Source organism: Pan paniscus, chromosome 1, assembly GCF_029289425.2.
Source record: "Pan paniscus chromosome 1, NHGRI_mPanPan1-v2.0_pri, whole genome shotgun sequence".
Taxonomy (NCBI): Eukaryota; Metazoa; Chordata; class Mammalia; order Primates; family Hominidae; genus Pan; species Pan paniscus.
Window position 1 is genome coordinate 31,700,001 of NC_073249.2, and position 26,096 is coordinate 31,726,096.

The 26,096-nt window shown below is 36.0% G+C and overlaps 1 protein-coding gene across 5 annotated transcripts in view; it reads right to left on the reverse strand.

Moving 5' to 3' along the window:
• The window catches only part of SPATA17 (spermatogenesis associated 17), a 231,481-nt gene that overhangs the window by 168,576 nt on the left and 36,809 nt on the right, over positions 1-26,096 (reverse strand). For all 5 annotated transcript variants that reach the window (XM_003814136.7, XM_063597133.1, XM_055108053.2 and 2 more), the window contains exons 4-5: positions 25,171-25,221; positions 10,912-11,015 (exon numbers count right to left, since the gene is read on the reverse strand). In XM_003814136.7, coding sequence (XP_003814184.1) covers positions 10,912-11,015; positions 25,171-25,221 — 155 coding nt within the window. The remainder of the gene's footprint in view (positions 1-10,911; positions 11,016-25,170; positions 25,222-26,096) is intronic.

Below are 26,096 nucleotides of genomic sequence, written 5' to 3' on the forward strand. Positions count from 1 at the left end.
AACCTATAGCAAGAAAATAATAGAACTAAGACAACACACATGTACAATATCAATAAGTATAAGTGAATATCACTTACTTTTAAAAGAAAATGAATCAATTCTTCTCAAATTGGTCCACAGATTTAATTAAATTCCTAACAAAATTCCAGCCAAGTGTTTTGTAGACATATATAACCTTATTCTAAAATATATATGGAAAAGCAAAAGGCTGAGAATAAATAAAAACAACCTTGAAAAAAAATAGAGTGAAAGGAATCCCCCTGCCCAACGTTATGGTTTATTATATAGTTACAGTAGATAAGACAGTGTGTTTTGTCAGTGGGATAGACACATAGACAAAAAGGACAGAAGGGAAAGTCCGAAAATAGACCCACATAATGATACCTACCTTGTTTTTGACAAGGTGCAAAAGCAATTCAATGAAGGAAAGATAGCCTCTTCAAAGAATGGTGCTAGAACAATTAGATATCCATTGTCACAAATGAACTAAAAATGAATCACAAACAAATGTAGAATGGACGACAATAAAACTTTTAGAAAAAAAAGGAGAAAATCTTTGGGATCTAGGGACAGACAAAGCGATCTTAGACTAGACTCCAAAATAATGATTCATAGAAGGAAATATTCAAAAATTGGATGCCGTTAAAATTAAAAAGTTATGTTCTGTGAAAAGATCATACTAAGAGAATGAAAAGACAAGCTGCACATTGAAAGAAAATATTTTCAAACCACATATTTGACAAAAACCTGTATCCAGAATACATGTTTGAAAACTCCCAAAATCTCAACCATAAAAATATAATCTAATTAGAAAATGGGCAAAACACATGAAAAGACAGTTCTCAAAAAAGTATATGCAAATGGCAAATAAACACATGAAAAGATATTAAACTTTCTTAGTCATTAGGGAAATGCAATTACAACCTCATGAATGTATCAGTACATACCTATCAGAGTGGCTAAAATTTTTAAACACAAAATAATAAATACTGGTGAAGACACAGAGAAACTGGAACACTCATACATTCCTGGTGGGAATGTAAAATGGTACAGCTGCTCAGGAAAACAGTTTTACAGTTCCCTGTAGAACTAAATATGCAATTACCATAGGGCCCAATACTTGCACCCTTGGGTATTTATTCCAAAAAAATAGAAATGTGTGCTCACATAAAATCTGTACACAAATGTTTGTAGTAGCTTCATTCATAAAAGCTCCAAAATAGAAACAACCCAGACATCCGTCAATGGGTAAATGGTTAATCAAACATTCACAAGGTGGACTAGTACTCTGCAATCAAAAGGAAATATCAATACATGCAACAACTTGAGCACATTTTTAGGGAACAATGCTGGGTGGGAAAAAAGTCAATCATAAAGATTTGACATAACAGTATAACTCCATTTATATAATTTTCTTGAAATGACAAAATTATAGAAATGGCAAACAGATTAATGGTTGGCAGAAGTTAGGGATGGTGTGAGGGGAGTGTGGTAGAATAGAAGTGAATGTGGTTATAAAAGGGCAACATAAGGGATATTTAGGGAGATGGAACTGTTCTGTGTGTTGGCTGTGGTGGGAGATACATAAAACTGCACGTCATAAACTAGCATAGACCTAACTACACACACACACACACACACACACACAAAGTAAATTTGGGAAAACCCGAATAAGATTGATGGCTTGTATCAAGGTCAACATCCTGGCTGTGATATTATACTCTAGTTCTGCAAGATGTTGGTATTGAGTTAACATAGAATTTCTTTGTTTTTTTTTTTTATAACTGCATGTGAATTTACAATTGTCTCAAAGGCAAAGGTTAACTTTTTTTTTTTTTTAAAGGAAAGAAAATGGCCCTCTGATTTGGAGGACAGAGAAATCCCAGCCACATTCTGACACTAAATCTAATTTTTTTTTTTGGTGGGAGGGGGATGGAGCCTCACTCTGTTGCCCAGGCTGGAGTGCAGTGGCACAACCTCAGCTCACTGCAAACTCCGCCTCCCAGATTCAAATGATTCTCCTGCCTCAGCCTCCCGAGCAGCTGGGATTACAGGCGGGCACCACCATGCCCAGCTAATTTTTGTATTTTTAGTAGAGACAGGGTTTTACTATGTTAGCCAGGCTGGTCTCAAACTCCCAAGGTGATCTGCCCACCTCAGCCTCCCAAAATGCTGAGATTACAGGTGTGAGCCACTGTGCCCAGCCTAATTTTTGTACTTTTACAAAAATTTAGAGACGGGGTTTCACCATGCTGGCCAGGCTGGTCTTGAAATCCTGACCTCAGGTGATCTGCCCTCCTTGGCCTCCCAAAATGCTGAGATTACAGGCGTGAGCCACCACTCCTGGTCTCTTAATCAAATTTGATAATTTGAAAGTAAGAAAAAAAAATGGTGAAGAGTCACTAAGAAAATGCATATAAAACTTAGCAAGGTATTAATCTTGATTTCACAAAAGGTTGAATAAAGGGCAAATAAAATAAATAACACAAAGAAGAATACTATAGACAAGAAGATTTAAGTCATAAATATCTATTAACCATTACCTTAGCATCAAACTTCATAAAGCAATCTTCCATTATAGGAAATATAAATATAAGCATGATAAAACATATTTTAAAGATTTCTGTTGTTCAAATTTACCTCAGCCCTTGAGAAATAAATGTTTTCTGTTTCTTTAAAAAAGTTATAGAAAATCTAAAAATCTTAACTATTAAAGAAGAAACTTTCAGCTCTATATTGTAAAAAGATAATATATTTTATTTTCAAAGTCCGTGCATTTTTCAAATTCACCATATATTAGGTCACAAAGAGATTCCCAATAAAGTTTAAACAGTAGAAATAGAACAGAAGCCATTTTCTGATCATAAGGTAATAAATTTGGAAATATTATTGAAATAAAAGAAGAAATGAGACTTCTGCTTTCAGCAGGATTGCAAATTAGCTGTTCTCAAGAATCTTCTTGCTGTAATACAATTAGATCCTGGAAAAGATCAACACATAAATTGTAATGCATTTCTGGATTCCAAGAAAGTGATGAAAATCTTGCAAGGACAATGAAAACAAAATGAGCAAAACAATGAGGCCAGTCTCGGCGACTCACACCTATAATCCCAGCACTTTGGGAGGCCGAGGCAGTCGGATCACCTGAGGTCAGGAGTTCAACACCAGCCTCTACTAAAAATACAAAAAATTAGCATCGTGGCACATGCCTGTGGTCCCAGCTACGCAGGAGGCTGAGGCAGGAGAATCACTTGAACCCAGGAGGCAGAGGTTGCAGTGAGCTGAGATCCTGCCACTGCACTCCAGCCTGGGTGACAGAGCAAGACTGTCTCAAACAAAAGAATACAAAAACAACAACAAAAAAACAAAGAGGAGTCACCTGCAAGTAAATTTCAAAGTCAGGTAACCTTGGGGCAGACACTTTCATATGATGAGTTCAGAAGATTTGATGGCATAGGAGTGGGAAAGAAATCTGAGTCTCTCATATTAAGCCAATACTTTCTAAGGGGACTAGAGTGGTTCTAGATCAGTAGCATCTCATAGCTTAAGGAAGATAGACATGACTACTCTCTAGAGGAAAACTGTGCCAATTTATGCCTTTAGGGTTGGTATAGATGAAGTCCAGCTTACTGTGAACTCAAAATGTTTGTAATGGTAAATACATCGAGAAAAAAATCAGGAAATATGATACAAACAACCAGAACAATATTACAATTATCAGATGCAGAATATAAATATTTGATTATTTCAATATTTTAAAATAAAATCTTATAACAAACAACATAAAATTATATTAGAATGATTAGGCAAATTTTAAAAAGGACCAAATAGTACTTTTTAGAAATGAAAAATACAGTCATCAAAACTAACTCTATGGATTGGCAAAAGAAAGAGAATTAGCAAGATAGAAGCTGTATCTGAAGAAACTATCCAGAATAAAGTTTAAAAATATAAGCTGGTGGAAAATATTAAAGATTAAATGTAAGGTAGATATTGGAGGATAGAATGAGAGTGCTTAATATATGTAAAGTCAGAGTTCTGAAAAACTAAAGTAAAGGCTGGGCCCGGTGGCTCACGCCTATAGTCCCAGTACTTTGGTAGGCCAAGGTGGGTAGATAACCTGAGGTCAGGAGTTTGAGACCAGCCTGACCAATATGGTGAAACCCTGTCTCTACTAAAATTATAAAAATTAGCTGGGTGTGGTGGTTCACACCTGTAAGCCCAGCTACTCGGAGGCTGAGGCAGGAGAATCGCTTGAACCTGGGAGGCGGAGGTTGCAGTGAGCCGAGATTGTGCCATTGCACTGCAGCCTGGGCGACAAGAGCAAAACTCTGTCTCAAAAAAAAAAAAAAAAAAAAGAAAAACTGCAGTGAAATGAAGCTCACACAGGCTTCTGTGATGGTACAGGGGTTGACTAGGATCAAAAATGGAGAAGGAAGCAATGAAAAAAGCAGATGATAAAGGCAAAAAGTGAGTGAAATGCAGAGTTAAAATGAGAATTCAACTGAAACTTGCCATCAGGACAAGAAATAGAGAGAAAAGCTACTTCAGAACCAGGAGATATTGAAAGGGAAGGTGCACTGGATCTCAGTTTGAAGGACTGATTAAACTATATTTATTTTGAATATTAGAGGATAGAGTGATCTCTGAAAGTCAGAGATTTTTGAGAACATTGTCTTATACTTGCCTGTTAATAGTTCTCAGAATTTAGTATAATTTCCGGCACACAAAAAGACATTGTGTGGTGGCTCACACCTATAATCCCAGCACTTTGGGAAGCCAAGGTGGCCAGATCACCTGAGGCCAGGAGTTCGAGACCAGCCTGGCCAACATGGCAAAACCCCATCTCTATTAAAAATATGAAAATTAGCCGGGCGTGGTGGCACACACCTGTAGTCCCAGCTACTCGGGAGGCTGAGGCAGGAGAATCACTTGAACCAGGGAGGCAGAGATTGCAGTAAGCCGACATTGCACCACTGCACTCCAGCCTGGGAGACAGAGTGAGACTCTGTCTCAAAAAAAAAAAAAAAAAAAAAAAGACATAATAAATGCTATCTGATTTGTGATGATTATATTGTACTTTTGCTCTACTAAGCTTTAAGCTCTATAAAGGCTAGCTCGAATCTACCATGTTAATCATTGTATCCACAACATTTAACCTAGTACCTGACCCACATAGTAGTTGTTAAATAAGTATTAAACCATGACTTATTAAGACAGAAAAAAGCAATATTCTTAAAATTGCAGCTGCTTGACAAAGTGAAAATTATAATAGAGTTTCATCTAATCTCATTCATTCTTTCATTCAGTAAGCTTTTAGTCAGCAAATATTACCTTGGACTTACTATATATCAGTAACTGTGCTAGGCACTGAGGTTTCAAAGATAATTAAGACAGGGTGTTCAAGTGTCAGCTCCTTTCCCCCACCGATTTCATAATATAAAGGTAAAGACAAACACATAAGTAATTATAATACCATAAGACAGAAGGCATAAGATAGCTTTGTTTGAGAGTCTCCGGGCATGCAGATGAGGAGTGCCCCAACTCTATCAACATTTAAGCAGCAACATAAAGAATGATGAGCAGTTGACATGGCAGATGAGGGATTAAGAGAATGGCACGTGCAAAGGCTTGGAAGTCTAAGGAAACATGATGCTTCTAAAATTGATAAGACATTCAGAATGGGTGAGCATTTGAAGATGGGGCTGTCGACCTATGTGACAGTCTAAAATATGTGACATGCTAAAAGCAACAGGGAGAGTTGGATGGATTTGAAGCAGAGAAAAATGACTTAAAAGAGATCTCTCTTAACACTGTTTTGAAGAATGGCAAAACCAAAAGAAAAGAGAACTGTTAAAATGTTCTCACTTAATTAAGAGTCCAGGCAAGAGATGATAGAAGCCTGTATTTAAAGAGTAGGTGTTTTGGTAGAAAGAAGCCTCCAGAAATTTCTGTGTTAAATAGTGGGGAGGGGAAGTATAACCAGTTTTTTAAAAAATATTTTTGTTTATTTATTTTTTTTAGAGAAAGAGTCTCACTCTGTTGCCCCAGCTGGAATGCAGTAATACAATCACACTCCTGGGCTCAAGTGATCCTCAGACTCCTGGGCTCAAGTGATCCTCCTGCTGCAGCCTCCCAAGTAGTTGGGACTACAGGCATGCACCACTGTGCCTGGCCCTCCGGTTTTAAAAGTTAAGAGGTAAGTTCAATTTTCAATGAAGCTGAAGATGAGGCACAGAAGGGCCATGATTCTAATATGTATGATGTTTTTTAAGTTCACAATAACTAATCATAGTTTATATATGAAAGGAAACAGAAAAAGCAGAAACATAAAGCAAGATGAGAGAAGTTAGAAAGAGTTAAATGGTTACAATAATGAAAGTAAACATTTTTATTGCTCAATTAAAATACAAAAACTTAGCTCGGGTAAGAAAACAAAATCTATTCATTTGCCTTTAAGAGAATACCTAAAACAAAATAATACAGTCATGGGTTGCTTAACTAATGACAGAGATACAGTCTGAGAAATGCATCCTTAGGCAATTTCATCATCGTGCATACATCATAGAGTGTATTTACATAAACCTAGATAGTATAGCCTACTACACACCTAGGTATAGCTTCTGGCTCCGAGGCTACAAACCTGTACAGCATGGTGCTGTACCGAATACTATATGTAATTGTAATACAACTGTAACTATTTGTGTATTGAAACATATCTAAACATAAAAAGGTACAGTAAAAGTATAGTATTATAATCTTAAGGACCACTTTCATAAATGTCGTACGTCATTGACCAAAACATCATTATGTGGTATGTGACTGTATATAAAAGGTGAAAAACTAAATAATTTTCCTGAGGTAATAATTGTACCAAATATATTTTCTGACTATAACACAATAAACCTAGAAATACATCTGTTTTATGTTTAAACTACAAGAAAAAGCCAAGCCACTGGAGATTGAAAAATGAATTTCAAAGAGAATATAAAAAATGCAATTAGAATATGAGAACATTATATATAAAAATATATTAAATGTGGACAATATTATACATGGAAGCGAATCGTAGACTAAATGTTTTAATTACTAAAAAAGCAGTAAAGAGAGTAATGAATTCAAGAACTGTAAGACACTCCATATTAACTAGTAGTAGTATTAAATAACACAATGTTTACAATAGCAAAAATTTAGAACAACTGTATCTCCAACAATAAAAAATATTTAAAAGCTATCATGCAGCTGGACACGTTGGCTCACGCCTGTAATCCCAGCACTTTGGGAGGCTGAGGCAGGTGGATCACTTGAGGTCAGGAGTTCAAGACCAGCCTGGCCAACATGGTGAAATCCCATCTCTACTAAAAATACAAAAATTATCCAGACATGGTGGCAGGCACCTGTAATTCCAGCTACTCAGAGGCTGTGGCAGGAGAATCGCTTGAACCCAGGAGGCAGAGGTTGCAGTGAGTCAAGATTGTGCCACTGCATTCCAGACTGGGCAACAGGGCGTGACTCCGTCTCAAAAAATTAAAAAAAAAAAAAGTTAATAGTGTTCATTTCTGAGTGATGAAATTATAGATGACTTTTTATTTAGTTTCTTTTACATTATATTTTCAGTTTTTCTACAAGGGGCATGTATTATCTGTGAAACAAAGAAATTACGCATCTTTTAAAGATGAAAGCAAAACATTTAATTAGGAAACAAAAATAAGTTAAAAGAAAAAATCTGAGAGATGTTTCTCTAAAAAATATAGATAAGCCTAACAATTTTGAGAACAAAAGAGAGAAGTATTTAAACAAGCAAATTAAATAATGAGAAATGGACTAAAACAACTAAAGTACATATTGTAATTAAAATATCATAAATAACATTAGATATATTTAAATGTCAGTGAACTAATAATTATCTGGAAATAAAGAAAATGGACTCTAATAAATTTATAAAAACCTGAATTAAGGTTTGGAAATGTTAATGATTGACCTTCCCCAAAAGGCTCTGGGTCCAGGGAGTTTTATAAAGTATTTATTTTAAACTTCCAAAGACTAGTAATCCCCATATCAAAAAATCTACTTAATTCATTTAATAAATATGGCAAAAATCTGACACTAGGATCTGACAATTGCAATATAAGAAAGAAAATTACATAGTCCCCTGTTATTCACAGAGAATGTGTTCCAAGGCTCTTTGTGGCTGCCTGAAACTGCAGATAATATTGAACCCTATAAATAATATGTTTCCTCCCATACATACATACCTATGATAAAGTTTAATTTATAAATTAGGCACAGTAAGAGATTAGCATCAATAACAAAAAATAAAATAGAACAAGTATAACAATATACTATAATAAAGATCATACAAATCGGTGTTCTCGCTCACTCTTTCTCTTGTTCTCTCTCAAAATATCTTATTGTACTGTACTGTGAATAACTGAAAGTGCAGAAAGCAAAACCATGGATAAGAGGGACCACTGTATAACCAATCACATATACAGAAGAGGATGTAAGTATCCTATATAAAATACTCATATAATTTAGTGAAAATTCAAAAGAATAATTCACAATGGCCTGGTTAGATGTATTCCTAAAATAAATGATGGTTTGATATTAGTACATCTATTAATAGAATATAGCTCTATGCATGTTAGTATATTAAAAAAGAAAAAACATCCTATATAATTATTTCAATAGATGACAGAAAAGCATTTGTTAAAGTCAACTTCCATTCCTGGTTTAAGAAACTCTGAGAGAGCTAGAAATAATAGAATGGCTCTGTAATATACTAAAGAATACCACTCTAAAATAAAATTACAACACTGATATACTAGACTCTCTACTGACTAGAGATATTCCTATTAAAATCAGGAGGAAAATAAGAATTACTGGAAATATCTGTCAAATAGAAGATTCAGACCTTTCCCAAACCACCTCTTTACCTATTTGCCTCCTTGACTTTCTCCTATTCAGGGCTCAGACAAGAGTGAAGCAAGTAAGGCCCCTGAAGTGCAGAATTGAAGGACATACTCACTCTTGGGGTTATGAGAGTTCAAGGTTGATAATTGTGTGACCCTGAGAGTGAGCACCTCCCTCCCTTAAAAGTCTCACTTGTCTCACCCTAGTTCCAGCCCTGCACGTATTTCTTCTCCTTGCAAACTCTACTAGCTCTTCCTCCTGACAAGCTCAAGTCAGCCATTTGTAGACAGCCAGCCAGTCTTTAGAATTTTATATGTTTCAAGAAGAAATTAAACAGCACTCCCCTATGATTCACGTGTTTCTGAATTTTCCGACTTCTCCAATTGACTAAATCCTATTGAGGCCTTCCCCCCTTAACTGCTCTCTTTCTAAAGAAATCAAATTAACAAATTTCTCTATAGGTAATCCTCAAAGACCAGATCCCTTTATATTCACAACATATGCGAGAAAGTTAGTAGTTGGGAAATTAGTTTTCATATATATCTTATATATTATTTTAGGGTCTCAGACAAAACTTTTATTTTAATAATTTATTGCCAATTACTTGTTCTCTTTAGTTCAAAGACTTTAAAGAGTAAAATAAGGGGCTGGGCGCAGTGGCTCACGCCTGTAATCCCAACACTTTGGGAGGCTGAGGTGGGCAGATCACCTGAGGTCAGGAGTTCAAGACCAGCCTGGCCAACATGATGAAATCCCCATCTCTATTAAAAATATAAAAATTAGCTGGGCGTGGTGGCATGCAACTGTAATCCCAGCTACTCGAGAGGCTGAGGCACAAGAATCACTTGAACCCCAGAAGCAGAGGTTGCAGTGAGCCGAGATCATGCCACTGCACTCCAGCCTGCGTGACAGAGGAAGACTCCATCTCAAAAAAAATAAAAGAGTAAAATAAGATGATATATGATATATGTAGGAAATATTTTGAAGTGAGACTGTTCTATAAATACTAACTATTATTAATTAGTATTTCTTTTTTATCAAAATGTACTATATGCATATGGTCATTTATATGTTATTAGAATGGGGCATATCACAGGAGGAAAAAACTATTTTCAAAGTAATATGGAAACTTAACATATAGAACTTTGGAAAAGCTGGCTGAGTAATATTATGATGCCTTTACTTTGCATAATTCTACATATCCCATATCCTAAATCTATGTCCTATCCTCCTATGTGTTTAAACAAATCAAAACTGACAGTGAACAGACCTTTTTAATATGTTTCATGATATTTTATTCTAGGAGAGGCGAGTTCTTGCTATGGAACATGTTTCTCAAATGCATCTGAGGCTTTTTGTATTTAATGTTGCATCTCTAGATCGTTTTACAGATAAATTCATCTCATCATGAAATAATTTTCCTGAAACTATTTTGTATAGGACCAAGATACTACACACATAAATACATATACAAGATACTACACACATAAATAACTTGCAGTGAAGGATACAAGATTTTTTAAATATAATAATAATAAATTAAGGTAAATAGAATCATATATATATTTTTTATCAATAAATGTCTGCCTAAACATCACTGACTTTTAGAAAGTATTTTTAGCCAGGCGCAGTGGCTCACGCCTGTAATCCAAGCACTTTGGGAGGCCGAGGCTGGCGGATCACAAGGTCAGGAGTTCGAGACCAGCCTGGCCAATATGGTGAAACCCCGTCTCTACTAAAAAATAGAAAAAAATTAGCCGGCTGTGGTGGCGGGCGCCTGTTATCCCACCTACTCGGGAGTCTGAGGCAGGAGAATTGCTTGAACCCAAGAGGAGGAGATTGCAGTGAGCCGAGATGGCGCCACTGCACTCCAGACTGGGCAACAGAGCAAGACTCCGTCTAAAACAAAAAAAATATTCCTAACTATGGTGTTGATCAACATCGATTGAGTAATCTTTCCAAAGTTTTCCCTAGTGAATGGATGATTGCGCTACTTACCTAATTGCATCATTGGTCTCTGAAACGACTTTCAGGTACTCTTTCAAATAATAATAATTAAAGAGGTACTTCCGAACCCTATAGCCTCGCCATCGTCTCTGAATCTATTAAAGTAAATAAAGAGATAAAATATGCCATTAAACACTTTTATTAAAAATGTAATAGCACTTCAAAATTAAGGTAATTATGGCTGATAACTCCTATCAAAATCTTGGGCTTTTCCACTATATTGTAGCATTTTAGTTGTAAATATAGGTTCTGCTCATAAATTTTTTATGAAATATTATAAAAATAAACATAATTATAGGCTATTATAATTTATTTTAAATTATTTATAATTATCTCACAGAATACTAAACAATTGAAAGATTTATAAAAATTTGCTTTACAAATTCCTACCATTTCCACTTCCTGGGCAAATCAATTTTTTTTTCATAGCCAACTCACTTTAAGGTTGTATTTGGTCTCATTGAAATACACGTTTAGTTTTTGTATTTTGTCTTATTAATGGGCTTCTTAAATTCAGTGGTATCAAAATATTTAAACAAATTCTTGTATCTTAATTATGACATTTTAATTCTTCCTCAACAATAACAAAAATAGCTAACATTTATTGAGTTCTTATGTGCCAGGCACTATCTAAGGGTTCTTGCTTACATTTATTTAATCTTTAGAATACTCCTATGACATAAATACTCATTACCTCATTTACAGATGTGGAAACAGTTAAAAAGAGAGGTTACACAATTTTCCTATAATTATACAGCTATTAGGATGAATCCAGGAATCAAATTTCAAGTTAGGGCTTCAGAGAGCCCACTCTCATAACCATTGCAATATAGAACCGGGAACAAAGAGAACTGTGATTTTCAATAAAAGAAAAGTTATATTGAAATTATCTGCTTCTTACATCTTTTACTTCAATGCTGACATTCAAATAATTTTATTTTTACTAGAACATATCATCAAAGTAGGGTGTTTTTTTTTTGGATGAGAGGAATGTTAAGGGTCTGAGAGACCATACCTAAGTCAGCTTCTAGATATCTTATACAACCCCAGGAACCATGAGAATCAGTCACTGTCCTTAAGTCCTATCTTTGCTAATATAAATATCTTTGCTATATTTTCTAATACCCCTATTTGAAAAACTCAAACAAAATAATATATGATATTAATTAGGAAAAAATACCTGAAATTATTTAAAGGATTGGAGGAAAAAGAAATAGCACATATTGAAAAATATTAACTTAGTCTTGCGTAAAGATTTAGCATCATTCCCTAAAATTTTCCAACAGTTTAAATATCTGTATGAATGATTCACGTATCATAAACGATTCCCTTTTTGGATATGAAGTCTTCCCAATTTTGGCACAGTTTGCTAGGCTAAGAGAACACACGTCTTCCCTAAACTTTTTTTTTTTAATAGGAAAGGGAAATATGGAGACTAAGCACCAGTCCATTGGGTTTTATCCCCAAAGCCTACTTTTTTTTAGCTAAAAAATATTTAGTATAAAATTTGTATAAGTTGAATATTGGATCAATACAAAATTAACCGGAAAAATTGTTTACTTAAATTCTGATTATTTTTCTCTGTTTTAAAACATGGCCATTTAAAAGGTCATTTATAATCATTTACAATTTAAGATATTAAACATGGCTGGGCATGGTGGCTCACACCTCTAATCCCAGGACTTTGGGAGGCTAAGGCGGGAAGATCACAAGGTCTGGAGTTCAAGACCAGCCTGGCCAATATGGTAAAACCCTGTCTCTACTAAAAATACAAAACAAAACCCTGTCTCTACTAAAAATACAAAACTGGGCATGGTGGTGTGCGCCTGTAGTCCCAGCTACTCGGGAGGCTGAGGCAGAAGAATCGCTTGAACCGGGGAGGCAGAGGTTGCAGTGAGCCGAGATTGCACCACTGCACTCCAGCCTGGGCGACAGAGCGAGACTCGGTCTCAAAAGAAAAAAAGATATTAAACATGAAGATTATAAGGGAGTGTTTTTGTCAGACTCCCATATGAGAATTACTAAACTAACTGGAAATATGCAAAACAGCTTGCAAGAACAAGTAAATCAGAGACAATAACTTTATTTTATTTTATTTATTTATTTATTTTTTTGAGACAGAGTCTCGCTCTGTCACCAGGCTGGAGTGCAGTGGCGCGATCTCGGCTCACTGTAACCTCCAACTCCCTGGTTCAAGCGATTCTCCTGCCTCAGCTTCATGAGTAGCTGGGATTACAGACACATGCCACCACAGCCAGATAATTTTTGTATTTTTAGTAGAAACGGGGTTTCACCATGTTGGCCAGGATGGTCTCGATCTCTTGACCTCGTGATCTGCCTGCCTTGGCCTCCCAAGGTGCTGGGATTACAGGCGTGAGCCACCGTGCCCGGCCTTTTTTTTTTTTTTTTTTTAACAGAGTCTCACTCTGTCACCCAGTCTGGAGTGCAGTGGCATGATCTCGGCCCACTGCAACCTCTGTCTCCTGGGTTCAAACGATTCTCTTGCTTTAGCCTCCAGAGTAGCTTGGACTACAGGCATGTGCCACCATGCCCAGCTAATTTTTGTAATTTTAATAGGGGCAGGGTTTCACCATGTTGGCCAGGCTGGTCTTGAACTCCTAACCTTAAATGATCCTCCCGCCTTGGCCTCCCAAAGTGCTGGGATTACACGTGTGAGCCACCACACCCAGCCAACAATAACTTTAGAAAGTGAAACTAGTAGTATAGCAAACTAATGTAACAAAAGTATTCAAAGTGTCTTTCAAAATACTTCTCAAGTGATCTTATTTGCCAGATCAATTCTTTAAAAAAAAATTCTAAAATTATATACTCAATTTAGAAACTCTCCCTAATTTTACCAATATTATATTATGGCTGAGAAAGAAAAAGAAGGAATTGATAGAACCACTTTCCTAATGAAAAAGAAGAATCAATTGGAATATGTATACATAATATAAATCATACATGCAAATAAGTGCATATTTTCCTAGCTTATCTAATTTGATCATTATAGCATCATTCTGAGGTGGAGATTATTATTAGCCTCATTTGATAGAAGAGGGAATTGATGTTTAGAAAGGTTAACTAATTGCCTAAGGTCATATAGCTGGTTGGATGGCTTCAAATCTTTCAGCATACTTTTACTGCATGTACAGTAACAATTTTATTAATGAAGGGAACACTTGTAAATACATGTACTGACCGGAAATCCATCATCAGCAATAGAAGTTATTCAAGTTGCATAGGAAAATATTAAGATATCAAACAGTATTAAGGGAGGGGCTACCTATCACATGAAAATATCATTAAATTATAAATAAAATAAGATTAAGTGTGCCAGAAAACACAAAAGATGCATGTTGGCATACTGAGAGGAAGGAAGAATGATGCGAGTTTATGATTTGGTAATATCAGAGAAATGGATATTCCCATTTCTAGGAAAGAGATGTTAAAGAAAAAAACTGAAATTGGCTGAAAAATTTGTGTTCAAGTAAGAAGAGTTTCCTGTAATTAAAAAAGAAAAAATCCAACAACGTGGGCTCTTTCCTTCTCCAAACCCAGCAACTACTGGAAAGAGCACCAACCATATCTAGAGAGACTACAACTGGTATGCTTTCAGAAAACACTCTAATGTCCTGACACCCTACACATATCTCCAAAGGCTGGCTAAAATTCCTCTCCAAGATAATTCCTTTTATTCAAAATTGGATATTAAAGAATGTAATAAGTAAGCGATGGTTAAGGTAACAAATTAAAACTCATCCACACTAAAGTATAATCAATCAGTCTTTAAGTGGCTTTCTTAGAGATGAGTGGGTAAAAAGATCTGAAGGAAACAGCATTTGAGTGGGTGAAGAAGCTGCCATCAGTGAAATGAAGGATCTAAAATTTATTGAGCTCCATGAATGTGCCAAGTATTATGCTAACTGCTTTTATTCTCACAATATCCTTGTGAATAGGGCATGATCTCCATGTTAAAAATGAAGAAACTGAGGTTAAGTAATTTGCTCAGGGTCACATAACCAGTAAAACAGTAAATGGAAAGTCAGGATACAAACCCAGGTTTGTCTTACTCCAAAGCCCGCTCTTTCCACTTGAAACACCTTACATATATATTGTATAAAGAGAAAGAGTATATGCGTGTTCTTTAGTTTAAAATATGGTATTTTCTTATATTATAGGGAGACTAGTTTAACCAATAGCTAATTGATATTGTAAAATACAATATAGATGAGACTGTACTATATTTCCTATTATAGAAACAAATGACGTCTTAAATTTTGCCTATTCTGTTGATATTCCAGTACTAGTAAATATACTTTTAAATTTTTAAATGTTCTTTCAAGCAGCAAGATGATTTTTATAAGATTTCTTCTTAATTTCAAGGTGAATAGGTTACGACTTCAAAAAAAAAGAAAAATGACTTGTATTCATGTCCTTCAAAGTAATTAGCAACTTTCAAAAGTGATTGGTATAAAACAATTATTGTCATTGATCAGCTCTGAATAGATAATTTTAAACAAAGTCATTGTGTGCTCAGCAGATTACAGCTTGTTAACGGGCAAGTTCTAAATGACCTCTTAAGCTAGTCAAATCAATGATGCATATTCCTCATTAAGTAACATCAAAATGTAAGTGGTCTTATAAATAATGTTTATTTTAAGCACTAAAACAAATGGCAAAACCTTGATATATTAAAAGCCATCTGCCATAGAAAAGATTTTCCCTCCATTGGGTTTACTTTTATTCCTGAAAATCTATAGTAACCTTAATGCCACTAAAAGAAAAAATGTCTTCTCTCTTAACATGAAAAATGAAGGCATGGGGCCAGGAGCAGTGGCTCATGCCTGTAATCCCTGTGCTTTGGGAGGCCGAGGTGGGTGGATCACGAGGTCAGGAGTTCGAGACCAGCCTGGCCAACATGGTGAATCCCCATCTCAACTAAAAATACACAAAATTAGCTGGGCGTGGTGGCAGGAGCCTGTAATCCCAGCTACTCAGGAGGCTGAGGCAGGAGAGTTGCTTGAACCTGGGAGGTGGAGGTTGCAGAGAGCCGAGACTGTGCCACTGACTCCAGCCTGGGTAACAGAGCGAATCTCCATCTCAAAAAAAAAAAAAAAGAAAGAAGAAAAGAAAAGAAAAATGAAGGCATGGAAAACAAATTCCTTGATAATAGCTCACCCAGTACTAATGCTCTAAATGTATATGAGAGCACAGAAGTAGAACTCAGTTATTCATAATTATACTTTTATTAGAATGCTCAACATTCTAAAAAAGATTGTACAGTGAGCACAGAAATGTGGGTTTACTAAATCTTCAAAGATTAGGAATGTAAAAAGTAGTAATATAACCCAAGTTTTCATTGTAGGTATCATTGCATTGTCACGTCACAACCATTTATATTTATACATAAAATATTATCATATGAAAATATAGTTTCACACATATAGGACGTATATGTGAAAATCTTAACTAGATATTTTTAGCAAAAGATTCTGGATAATTATTAAATGTGCAGTTTCCTCTCTTTAATATTCTGTTTCCCCACTCTCACTAGCCTTATATTTCCTTTCTCTACAAATCTATTTAATCATTTCACAATGATATTGGTACTAGAAGTAGAAGGAGGGAGGAAGAAATATACTTTTACATGGGGATGGAACATTAGAATATCTATTCCATCATCAGGTAAAAGCTTGGTGTTGTCCAGATGGCCCCTTCTTTTCTTCCATAGGCTGATATTTTGGGATACCCTTTTTTGTACGAATAAAACTGTTATTCATTCTGTATGCCCAGAACAATAACATAATGTCTAGCATATAAAAGACCTTCCGTATCCTTTTTCTGAATTAACTAACCTATCTATCTCTAACTATGTAATCTCGGGGTCATTATTCTAAATACAAATGCTTACTTCATAGTATTATAAATATGAAAATAGTATGGTAAGTACTTCAAGGGATTGAGACGAATCTTTATATATCTGACACATATTTAATCATTTTTAAGTAAAGCCACCATATAATCTTTTCTAACTTTTTTTGTATTTTAGACACAAGTGGGAAACAAAAGAAAATGGTTACTTGATATATCAAGTTAGATTAATTTTTATAAATTAAAATTTGTATTATATGCGGAGAAAGCTCTAAGGGGAAATAAGCCAATAAAGTGATGTTATTTGGCAAATTTGTTGTTTAAATGACCTCTGTTCTACTGTTTCTCTTGTTACTATTGCTTCTGTTTCCCTAAATGTGAGCATTTCAATCTGAACAAAATTGTTTGGGGGCACTATAATCAAGTTAAATAATTAAAAATAATAAAGGATCAGTTGAAACTGTAGATTCCAGTGGAATTTCACTAAGTGAGTATAGGTGATTGATAAATAACAGGTATGGGGATTTCAGGGTAAAAGGAATTTTACTTGAAACAATTAATTACATCTGTAGTTCTTTAACACTCTGTAAGCTTTTGATTATTACCATTTTTTTCACTCCTCATAGATCTTTGAAACTAAGATAAAAACCTGTGACAGAATTCATGTTATAAGAGAGATCTCTAAGATGCTGCACACCAGCACTTCTTGAAATTTGCATTCATGTGATATTGCTCCAGTTGTTCTAGGGCAGACAAGCAAAGGAAGACTCAAGATGTATGACATGATATAAAGGAGGCTTTTCAAAGGCATTACAAGGAACAAATATTTCCCATAAAGTTTACCATTATTACATTGCAAAGTCTGTGACAGATTATATGTCCCCATTATGTTTAGGTTATTGAAGACTAGTATACTCTAAACATTAATTTAGAAACAGCAGCTGACTTTATCAGTCCTAGCAACAATTTTGATTGTTCCTAACGTTTTAAAAATGTTAGAGTCCCTTTTCTTTTCCATTGATGCTTCAGGGCCCAAAACAGGCACGGTAGAGGTATAAATGAAACTAAACACAGACTTTTAAATTTCAAAAATCTGTGTGATCTGCACCTTGGACTTCAACCAGCAAAGAAATGACAAATTCTCTTTGTTATCATTTGTTACATCCTACACAAAAATCCATTTAAAATTGGAGCAGGAAGGGTGTTTCATCTAGGCTTATGATGGATGACAAATCCTGATGCTGGCAATAGGAATAAGGGAGGCCACAGCCTGAATATTCTTTTAGATGGTGAGGTTTTTCGTCATGAGCCATCTAATTCTGCCTACAAGGGGAAGCATGTGACACTGCATTGGAATGCCTCAACTTACTCCTTAGTTAATTGTCACTTAATTTAGAATTCCTGCGTGAAATGTACTACCAATAAGGATGCTCATGAATTATCAGGCCACAAGGTCAGTTTTCCAAGTAAACAGGGTATGAGTAATAAAATGTCCCTAAGAGCTGTCTAGGTCAGTATAGTTGTTCTCATCCATATTTTCAGAAAAAGAGGATTGGAAGTAAAGCCAAGATTAAAAGTGACCAGCAATGACAGAAATGTGAGTGCCAGACCTCCTGGGTTCAATGTCTAACACTTTCATTTACTAGCTGTGCGATTTGGGGCAAGATACCTTTCTGTGATTCCCTTTCCTCATATTTTAAGTTGTAATCTTAATGATACCTATACCTCAGAGAATTAGTTATGATGATTACAGAGAAAAGTTGAAATATTTAAAATACTTAGAATGGTGCCTGGAAAGTAGTAACTGCTATACAATTGTTAATTCATTATTAGTATTTACCAGTGGTTCTGACCTACCAAGATTTGGCAATACATGACATGGCAATCTTTTTCTTGCCTAGCTTCAGAGATCCATTTTGTTTTTCAAAAATTAGCAGCCACAATAATTTACCTACAATTGAACTCTTCGTAGGATACTACAAGACAATGAACATTTCATATCAGAAATTGGTGTCAAAAGTATGAATTGCAACACAGACAACAATATGAAATGGGCATAAAACAAAGTTGAAGTGGACAGATTAGCAATTTGTCTTTTGAATTTACAAACATTAGTGTAAACTTTATTAAAGAAACAACTATGTTTTAGGAGAATTGCAGGGCATTCAGCTGAAAACTGAATTTCACAGTGTTATATCCCATTTAGGAAAAAATAAGTATAATTTTCCCCCCACACTCTGACACACTGTAATCTCACTCTTGGAACATTACTAATCTACTTTCCATCCTCCTTCTCTACAAACCTCAACATATCCATATAATTGCGGCAGGAGTCAGACAAATGCCTTGGCAGATAGAAGGGGTCCGGTGAAACCCCACCTTCAAGCCAAAAACAGCTGGAGGGCTGAAAGACCAGACTGCTGCTTCCAGATAAAATCTGTGACCCAGAGTGAGAACTTCTGTTCTTGTTTGCCTACCCTTTCCCAATTGGTTCTTTCCCAATAATGTTTTTTAACCAGTCAAATATTGCCTTTTCCAATACTACCTACAGCTCCCCTCTCCCCTATCCTGTGCCTATAAAAATCCCAGACTCAGCCACACTAGGGGAGACAACCCAACTTCAGGTGATAGACCACTTTCAGGCATCTGCTCCACATCATAGGAAGCAATGGTGGGACCAAACCAGCCCTGGAGCCACAGGCCAGAGCAGGGCAAGGGACCAAACCAGCTGTTAACACTTCACCATCCATCCAGCTGCAGATGGCAGAACTAAAAGAGCTAATTAGCATGTTGTAACACCCCTTCTGGGGCTTCGGGGCTGTGGGCACCTCTGCTTGGGCACCACCGTGTTCCCCTTGGGCAACACACCTAGAGTGGCTGCAAGCCCTGCACGGAGGCTGCCCCTGTGCTGGTGTTGAGAATGGCTGGCCAGACCCTGCACTCGCTTGCTCACACACACTCTCCTGCCAGGGACTGAGCATGCAGTCGCAGCAGCCAGCAGCTGGAGCACAAGCCAGGCACAGCCAGGCAGGCTGAGTAGATGAGGCACCTCCTCCTATAATCCCTGCAAAACGACCAAGAAAAATCCTGCATCACAAATCAAAGGAGCATTGATCTAGAAGAGGGTATACATAAAATAAGAAGTCCTTAGAAAGAGGGAGAACCAAAGAAACAGAATCCACTGAAGTCTGGCCAGAGCTCAGTCTAACTGAAGTTCAGAATCTGGGGAGTTCCCTTTTTTAAATCCTTGCTTCCTCACTGGCAGTGAGTTTGACTACCGTACACTTAGGTATCCCCCAGCTATAGCTATTTATTCTCAGGGAATAAGTTTCAGAATCTGGAGTCATTCTATTGGAAAAATAGAGACTTCAGCAACAAGGTTGAGGCTGAATGTATGTAAACTTGGTCTTGGGTTATTTCCCCCCTGCAAATATAAGAATTGGGTATAAGATATATGTCATTTTGAATGAGAGACTTCTTCCTGGATGGGGTCAGCCAATCAGCGAAAGCCATAAGCAAGAGAAAACACTAAATATTGAAAACTATGAATCAAGGTAATGGGAAAAAGGGACAAGAAATAGACTTTAGGATAGAAAAAACAATTCCACTAACCTCTACTCTTTTGCTACCTGGGTATATTTTTAAATGGGTTTTCCCCACATAAGTAATTCTTACCCTCATCTTTATAATATTGTCAGGAACCGGACTCTCTAAGCCCAGTATTTGGAGGGCTAAGATGACACCAAAGTGCTCACTATATAGAAAATGGAGGGTGAGTTTTACACAAGGCTGTCAGAAGATATACAGTTGTACATCTAGATGGCAGAGGGAGAGAAATGACTTGTGCAACTGAATCAGCTCATGGCGTTTGCATAAGATATTCACAGCTGTTCAAAGAAAGAGAACTGAAAATAAAAGTTGGGGGCCAAATTTAAATAGGATCCACAATGGAGTAGAAAAGATGCTGGAAGAAAAGCAGAACTCTAATCTGGAGTAAAGTCAAATTGAAGACTAAAAAGGAAATAAAGTGTCACAGAGAAACAGGAGGAATAGGGCCCCAGGAGCTAAGATAAAAATTTACTGAGCAATTTATTGCTATATTAATTGACTGTCACTGGCCTAGCAGCAAATCAGCAACAGGGGTTTTGTAAAGGCATACTGTGGGTTCTGACAGCAGCTTATATCACAGCAAACCTCCTTCAAATCGGTGTGTGTTATGATACTTGAGCAAAATCCTAAATCTCGTGAAGTCTTCCATTTACATACGAACTGCACAAACTAAATTTTACCTTACCAAATCCAGTTTATCTACATCATTACAGTATAGTCAGATAATCAAAAAAGGCTTAAAGATCCCCCAGCAAAGGCTTAAATAAGTTGCAACAAACACACTTTGAAACTTAGAAAAAACGTGTTAAAGTAAAGGACTTTTTTACTCCTTGTTTAGAAAAGAATGGGCCAGCATTCATTGATTTATTCAGTGATATTTATTTAACCACCTACTATAAGCCAAGCATTGAAGATACAAAGATGAAGATAGGATCTGGGCCGCATGAGACTTATAGTGTACAGGGGAGCAGGGGGTGGTGGGGTGGAGACAGGCATGTAAATTAGTAAGGATAATAAAATGTTACAGGTTCTATAACAGAAGTATGTCAATGGTAAAATAGGAACATAAAAAAGGAAAGTGATAAATTCTACAGGGGTAGGGGGATCATAAAGTCTTTAGAGAAAAGGTGACCCTTTAAAAAATAAATGCAGCAAATCAGGATATTAATATATATTACATAAAAGAAAATCACATACATATAATTTGTTCTTCATTACAAAAGACTGATATCTATTTAGGGATGGATAGGCTATAAATAAATTTGTAAAACTCCTGCCATTTCAGAAATGCTCCACTAGCCTCTTTGACAATTGAATACATTTTAGTTGTCATGGTAGCAATCAATAGCCAAATATATATAACTTACAATAGGCTTTGTTCGTAAGGAAAATTAAGACAAAAGTTTTGTTCTTATGTACTGTACATGAAGGTCTTATTCATAATTTGGGTACATATATGTCTGTCTGGATATTATTGGCCATATAGATATTTGGTAGTTATCTGTTACCCTTAGAGATTCTTTCTTTTGAACACTCGCCATTCATGTTTAAATCACTTCTAGTTTTGAACTAAGTTACCAGGTAGCTTATGAACTGAAAAAGCAGAATCGTATTTATTAGAAATAAAACTTCAGCTACTGGTATCCAATTAGGATTGTAATCTTCAGACATACACAACACAAAGGTATCTGGGCCACACACTGGTCTCTTTGGCCACTCACTCTTGAAAGTAGCAGAATTTTAAGAGTGCCATCTTGCAAAAATCCACTTACAAATAAATTGGCTGGAGTCCACTGACAGCTTCAGTTCCAGTCACTGGTCACTTGGATCAACCAATGCTATAAACTTATTGTTGTTGGGGAATCACTTATGGTCTTTCTGCCAGTGAGCCTCATTTCTGATTCCTCAACTCAGGAACATGAAATAGCACATAGTCTACTACCAAGTTAACCCATCTCAAACCTCTGAAGAGTGACTTTGAACTTCTTTGTTAGAGAAATGTCTCTATTATAAATTTCCCATAGTAACATTTATGTGCTCCACATAGCCTCACAGAAATTCCTGAGTGTCATTAGTGGATCGTTCCAACCTCTAGGTAAAGCCTAAGTCTTCGCTCCCCTCACTTTAATCCCTACCGCATTCCCACCCCTATGCTTCTCTCCCAAAATGTTGTTTTGGAGAGAAAAGGCAATAAGGAGGAGGATAGGAGAGGACAGGAGAGGCAGGGAGGGGAGAAGACAGAAGGAGAAGAGAAAGGAAGGGGAAGGGAAAAAGGATCCAGAATTATAAGGGAGAGACTTTATTGGAAAGGAGTATTGCAAGACGAAGTGGGAGGGTGACTACTGCAATCTGCAGAGGCAGACTACTGCATAGGGAGAACACTTTGACCACGAAATTTATAAGCAAGTTAAGAGGAAGGCAAAAAGAATTTTTCTTTCATAGGAAGGTATAAACAAGGCTAGAAGGAATCTGAGGTGGAGAAGTGGGATAAGAGGGTGGCATGACTGAATAGTAGATCAGAGAATCTTTTATCCTGAAGTCAGTCTATTATTAGGAGAGGATGTTAAGGAGATGCTACATGCAGGCCAATGTTCAGGGACATAGAGGAGGGAGAGAAGTTAAATCACAGGTTGCTTAACAAACATTTTGTTCCAATTAGTCAGTAGGAACAAGCAACTCAGCTAATCATTTGTGAGGTAAAGAATGGAAATTTGGAGGGAATGCATCTAGCCTTGTCATAGGTAAAAAAGTGGGGCATCCCCATATATATCTAACTGATACAAGGGAAGAGTAAATTTTTTCTTTTTCTTTTATAATTATTATTATTATTTTGCAGTAAGCTGTTTCTAAAACAGAAAAGGGTGTGGGGATTTCTTTTTTTTTTTTTTTTTTTTTTTTCTGAGACGGAGTCTTGCTCTCTCACCCAGGCTGGAGTGCAGTGGTGGGATCTCGGTTCACTGCCACTTCCGCCTTCTGGGCTCAAGGGATTCTCCTGCCTCAGCCACCTGAGTAGCTGAGACTACAGGTGCCCATGACCATGCCCGGCTAATTTTTGTATTTTTAGTAGACACGTGGTTTCACCATGTTGGCCAGGCTGGCCTCGAACTCCTGACGTCAGGTGATCCACCCTCCGCGGCCTCCCAAAATGCTGGGATTATAGGCGTGAGCCACCATACCCTGCCAGGTGTGGGAATTTCTTAACCTTTGTTGTTTTCCAGGATCACAAGACTCAGGTAAAATTCAACATTGCCCATTGACATTAATCAAAGATAAATTGACATTGGATGATGCTATTGGAAAATTGAGCTTTTAGTATATGTTAGAATAAGTAAAAAACTGCCTTCCAAGGGACTTGTACTGATGTGAATTTCTTACATATGTTTAGTCTAGGTAAAAGAAACCTTAATAAGCCAGACCAGAACTCAATATGAAGGTTTGAGGTAAAATAATACACAAAAGTACGCACCTTTCTAACTCTATCTTCTGTGCTTCTCCCTAGAAGCACAGAAGGGAGGGAGGATCTCCTTCTACAATCTCCCCTGGTGATCAGTGGAAATAGCTAAATGGGCATTAACTGCTTTAGGTTCTCAGTCATCTATGACTTTTTATTTTGGAGATACATCTGACATGAAGTAAGAAGAAAAGAATCAATGGTGTTTTAGTCTCAGAGGTTAAGTTTATAGCAAAGCTGTACAAAACCTCTGAAATTCCCAGACCAAAGTATTCCCTTTAAAAGAGAAAAATTGAATTGTTTTCCTATATGAATATTACTGAGAAAGGCAAATAGCCTATTGCAGCTAGATTTTCTGCCTCTGGCTCAAGAAAAGCAGCAGGAAGATCTACTTCTTCCTTTTATATTTTTCCTCAAACTCCAGGAGAACAAGCAGAGAGGAGGATGAAGAAATACTAGAGTGAGCTGGCTAGACTACCAGCACACTCACCTGGAAAGGAAAGAGCCTCTTTCTAAAGCAAAACACATAGTCAAAATAATGTTAACTTAGCCACTATGGTTCACCCCAGCACTTTCAGAAAGGATTTTACTACCTTGCCTCACTCAAAATAAAATCCATTATTTGCAGAAGAACTAACAGATTAATGAAAAAGAATATAAGGCAACATAGATTTTAAGGACACTAATGAAATTCACTTAAGAAATTTCTCCATTTATAATAGCTTAGCAATTAAATTATTATCATATTGTCTGAAACAAAAGAAATAATATTTTTGTTATGTCCATTCCCAAGATCAGTGCAGAAACCGAGTTCAAGCTCCATAATTGCTAAATTCAGTTTTCTATTAGGAAAATAACACATTAAAAATGAACACAGAACTGATAGAAATAAAACTTCGAAGCTGGAAACTGACTTCATTACTGTTAAATCATATGAATAATTTCTAATTGATTTGTATTGGGCAGGAATCTTATATTTCACAACCATGTTCATCTATTTATCACAATGTATTCTATATGACATATGGAAACTAATACATTGCTTCATTAATATTTAAGTCTTTCTCTAGTTATGGCTCAGAGATATTCAACATTCTAAAACATAAGCATTTATAATTACATGTTTTACATTTTACTCTAATTTTTAATACTGCCAAGATTATTTAGCATAACTAACTTTTTAACTACATACTCTTTCTCTCTTTACCATTAGCATATCAATCAAATTTGCATTATTCTGCTTTGCTCATTTTATTAAAAGCGAATTCAGGGCACAATTGACTTTTCATTTGTTTAACAAGTGAAGAAATATTTACCCTGACAGCCATTGCATTGTAGAGATTCATCATCATAGTATAATATGCTACCTGTGAATCAAGAAAAAAAGATGGCATGCATTTCAGTTACACAAAGACAGTGCAGCCTATTTTTACATATAAAAGATAAGAATCTTTATACATAATACATAATAAGAGTTCTAGCCTTAGAAAAATGAAATCAAATGTTGTATTGAAGAGATAGGCTTCCTAATACATAATGCAAGCTTAACCAGAAAAATCTATGGTAGTCAAACTAGGAGCTAATGGAGATATATGATCATAAAATGCTCTCTGCTGAGTTTGATAATCAATGGTGCTCTACTGAGAATAGAATAACAAAGCAGAAATATTCACAAGTGCTGGTGACATGTAGTATTGTATGATTTATTCACTGGGGTTCTTTTAGCCAAAACTCACAGAAACATAAAAGGAATTCATATTTCAAGACGTCTGGTTTAATGAAAAATTCAAAGAAATGCTGTCTTCAGTCGAAATCGTTCAAGGATATGGATGCAGTGATGGAGCAAAATTGTGCCTTCCAACCATCTATGCAAAATGTTATGTACTTAGCTGCCTCCTGAGTAATCCTTGGGAATTTTGTTTCATTTAATATTCATTTTAACACCATAAAATCATAAATACAATGATATCATGTTACAGCAAATCCCTTGATATAGTGAAGACTTCCTGAAGTGTTGGTTTCTCTCTAGTAAAGACACATCTACATATTAATATACAAATTTCTGTTACAGTAAATCATTCAACAATGTAGCTTATTTCAATGAAAATATTCTTTAAATTAAGCTTCCCCATCTGCTCTATCTTTTAATTAAAAATATAAAATTAATATAATTCATGACAGTACAATAAACAATAAAAGCAATGAGATACATATTTTTAACATGGTATACAACTTTATCCAT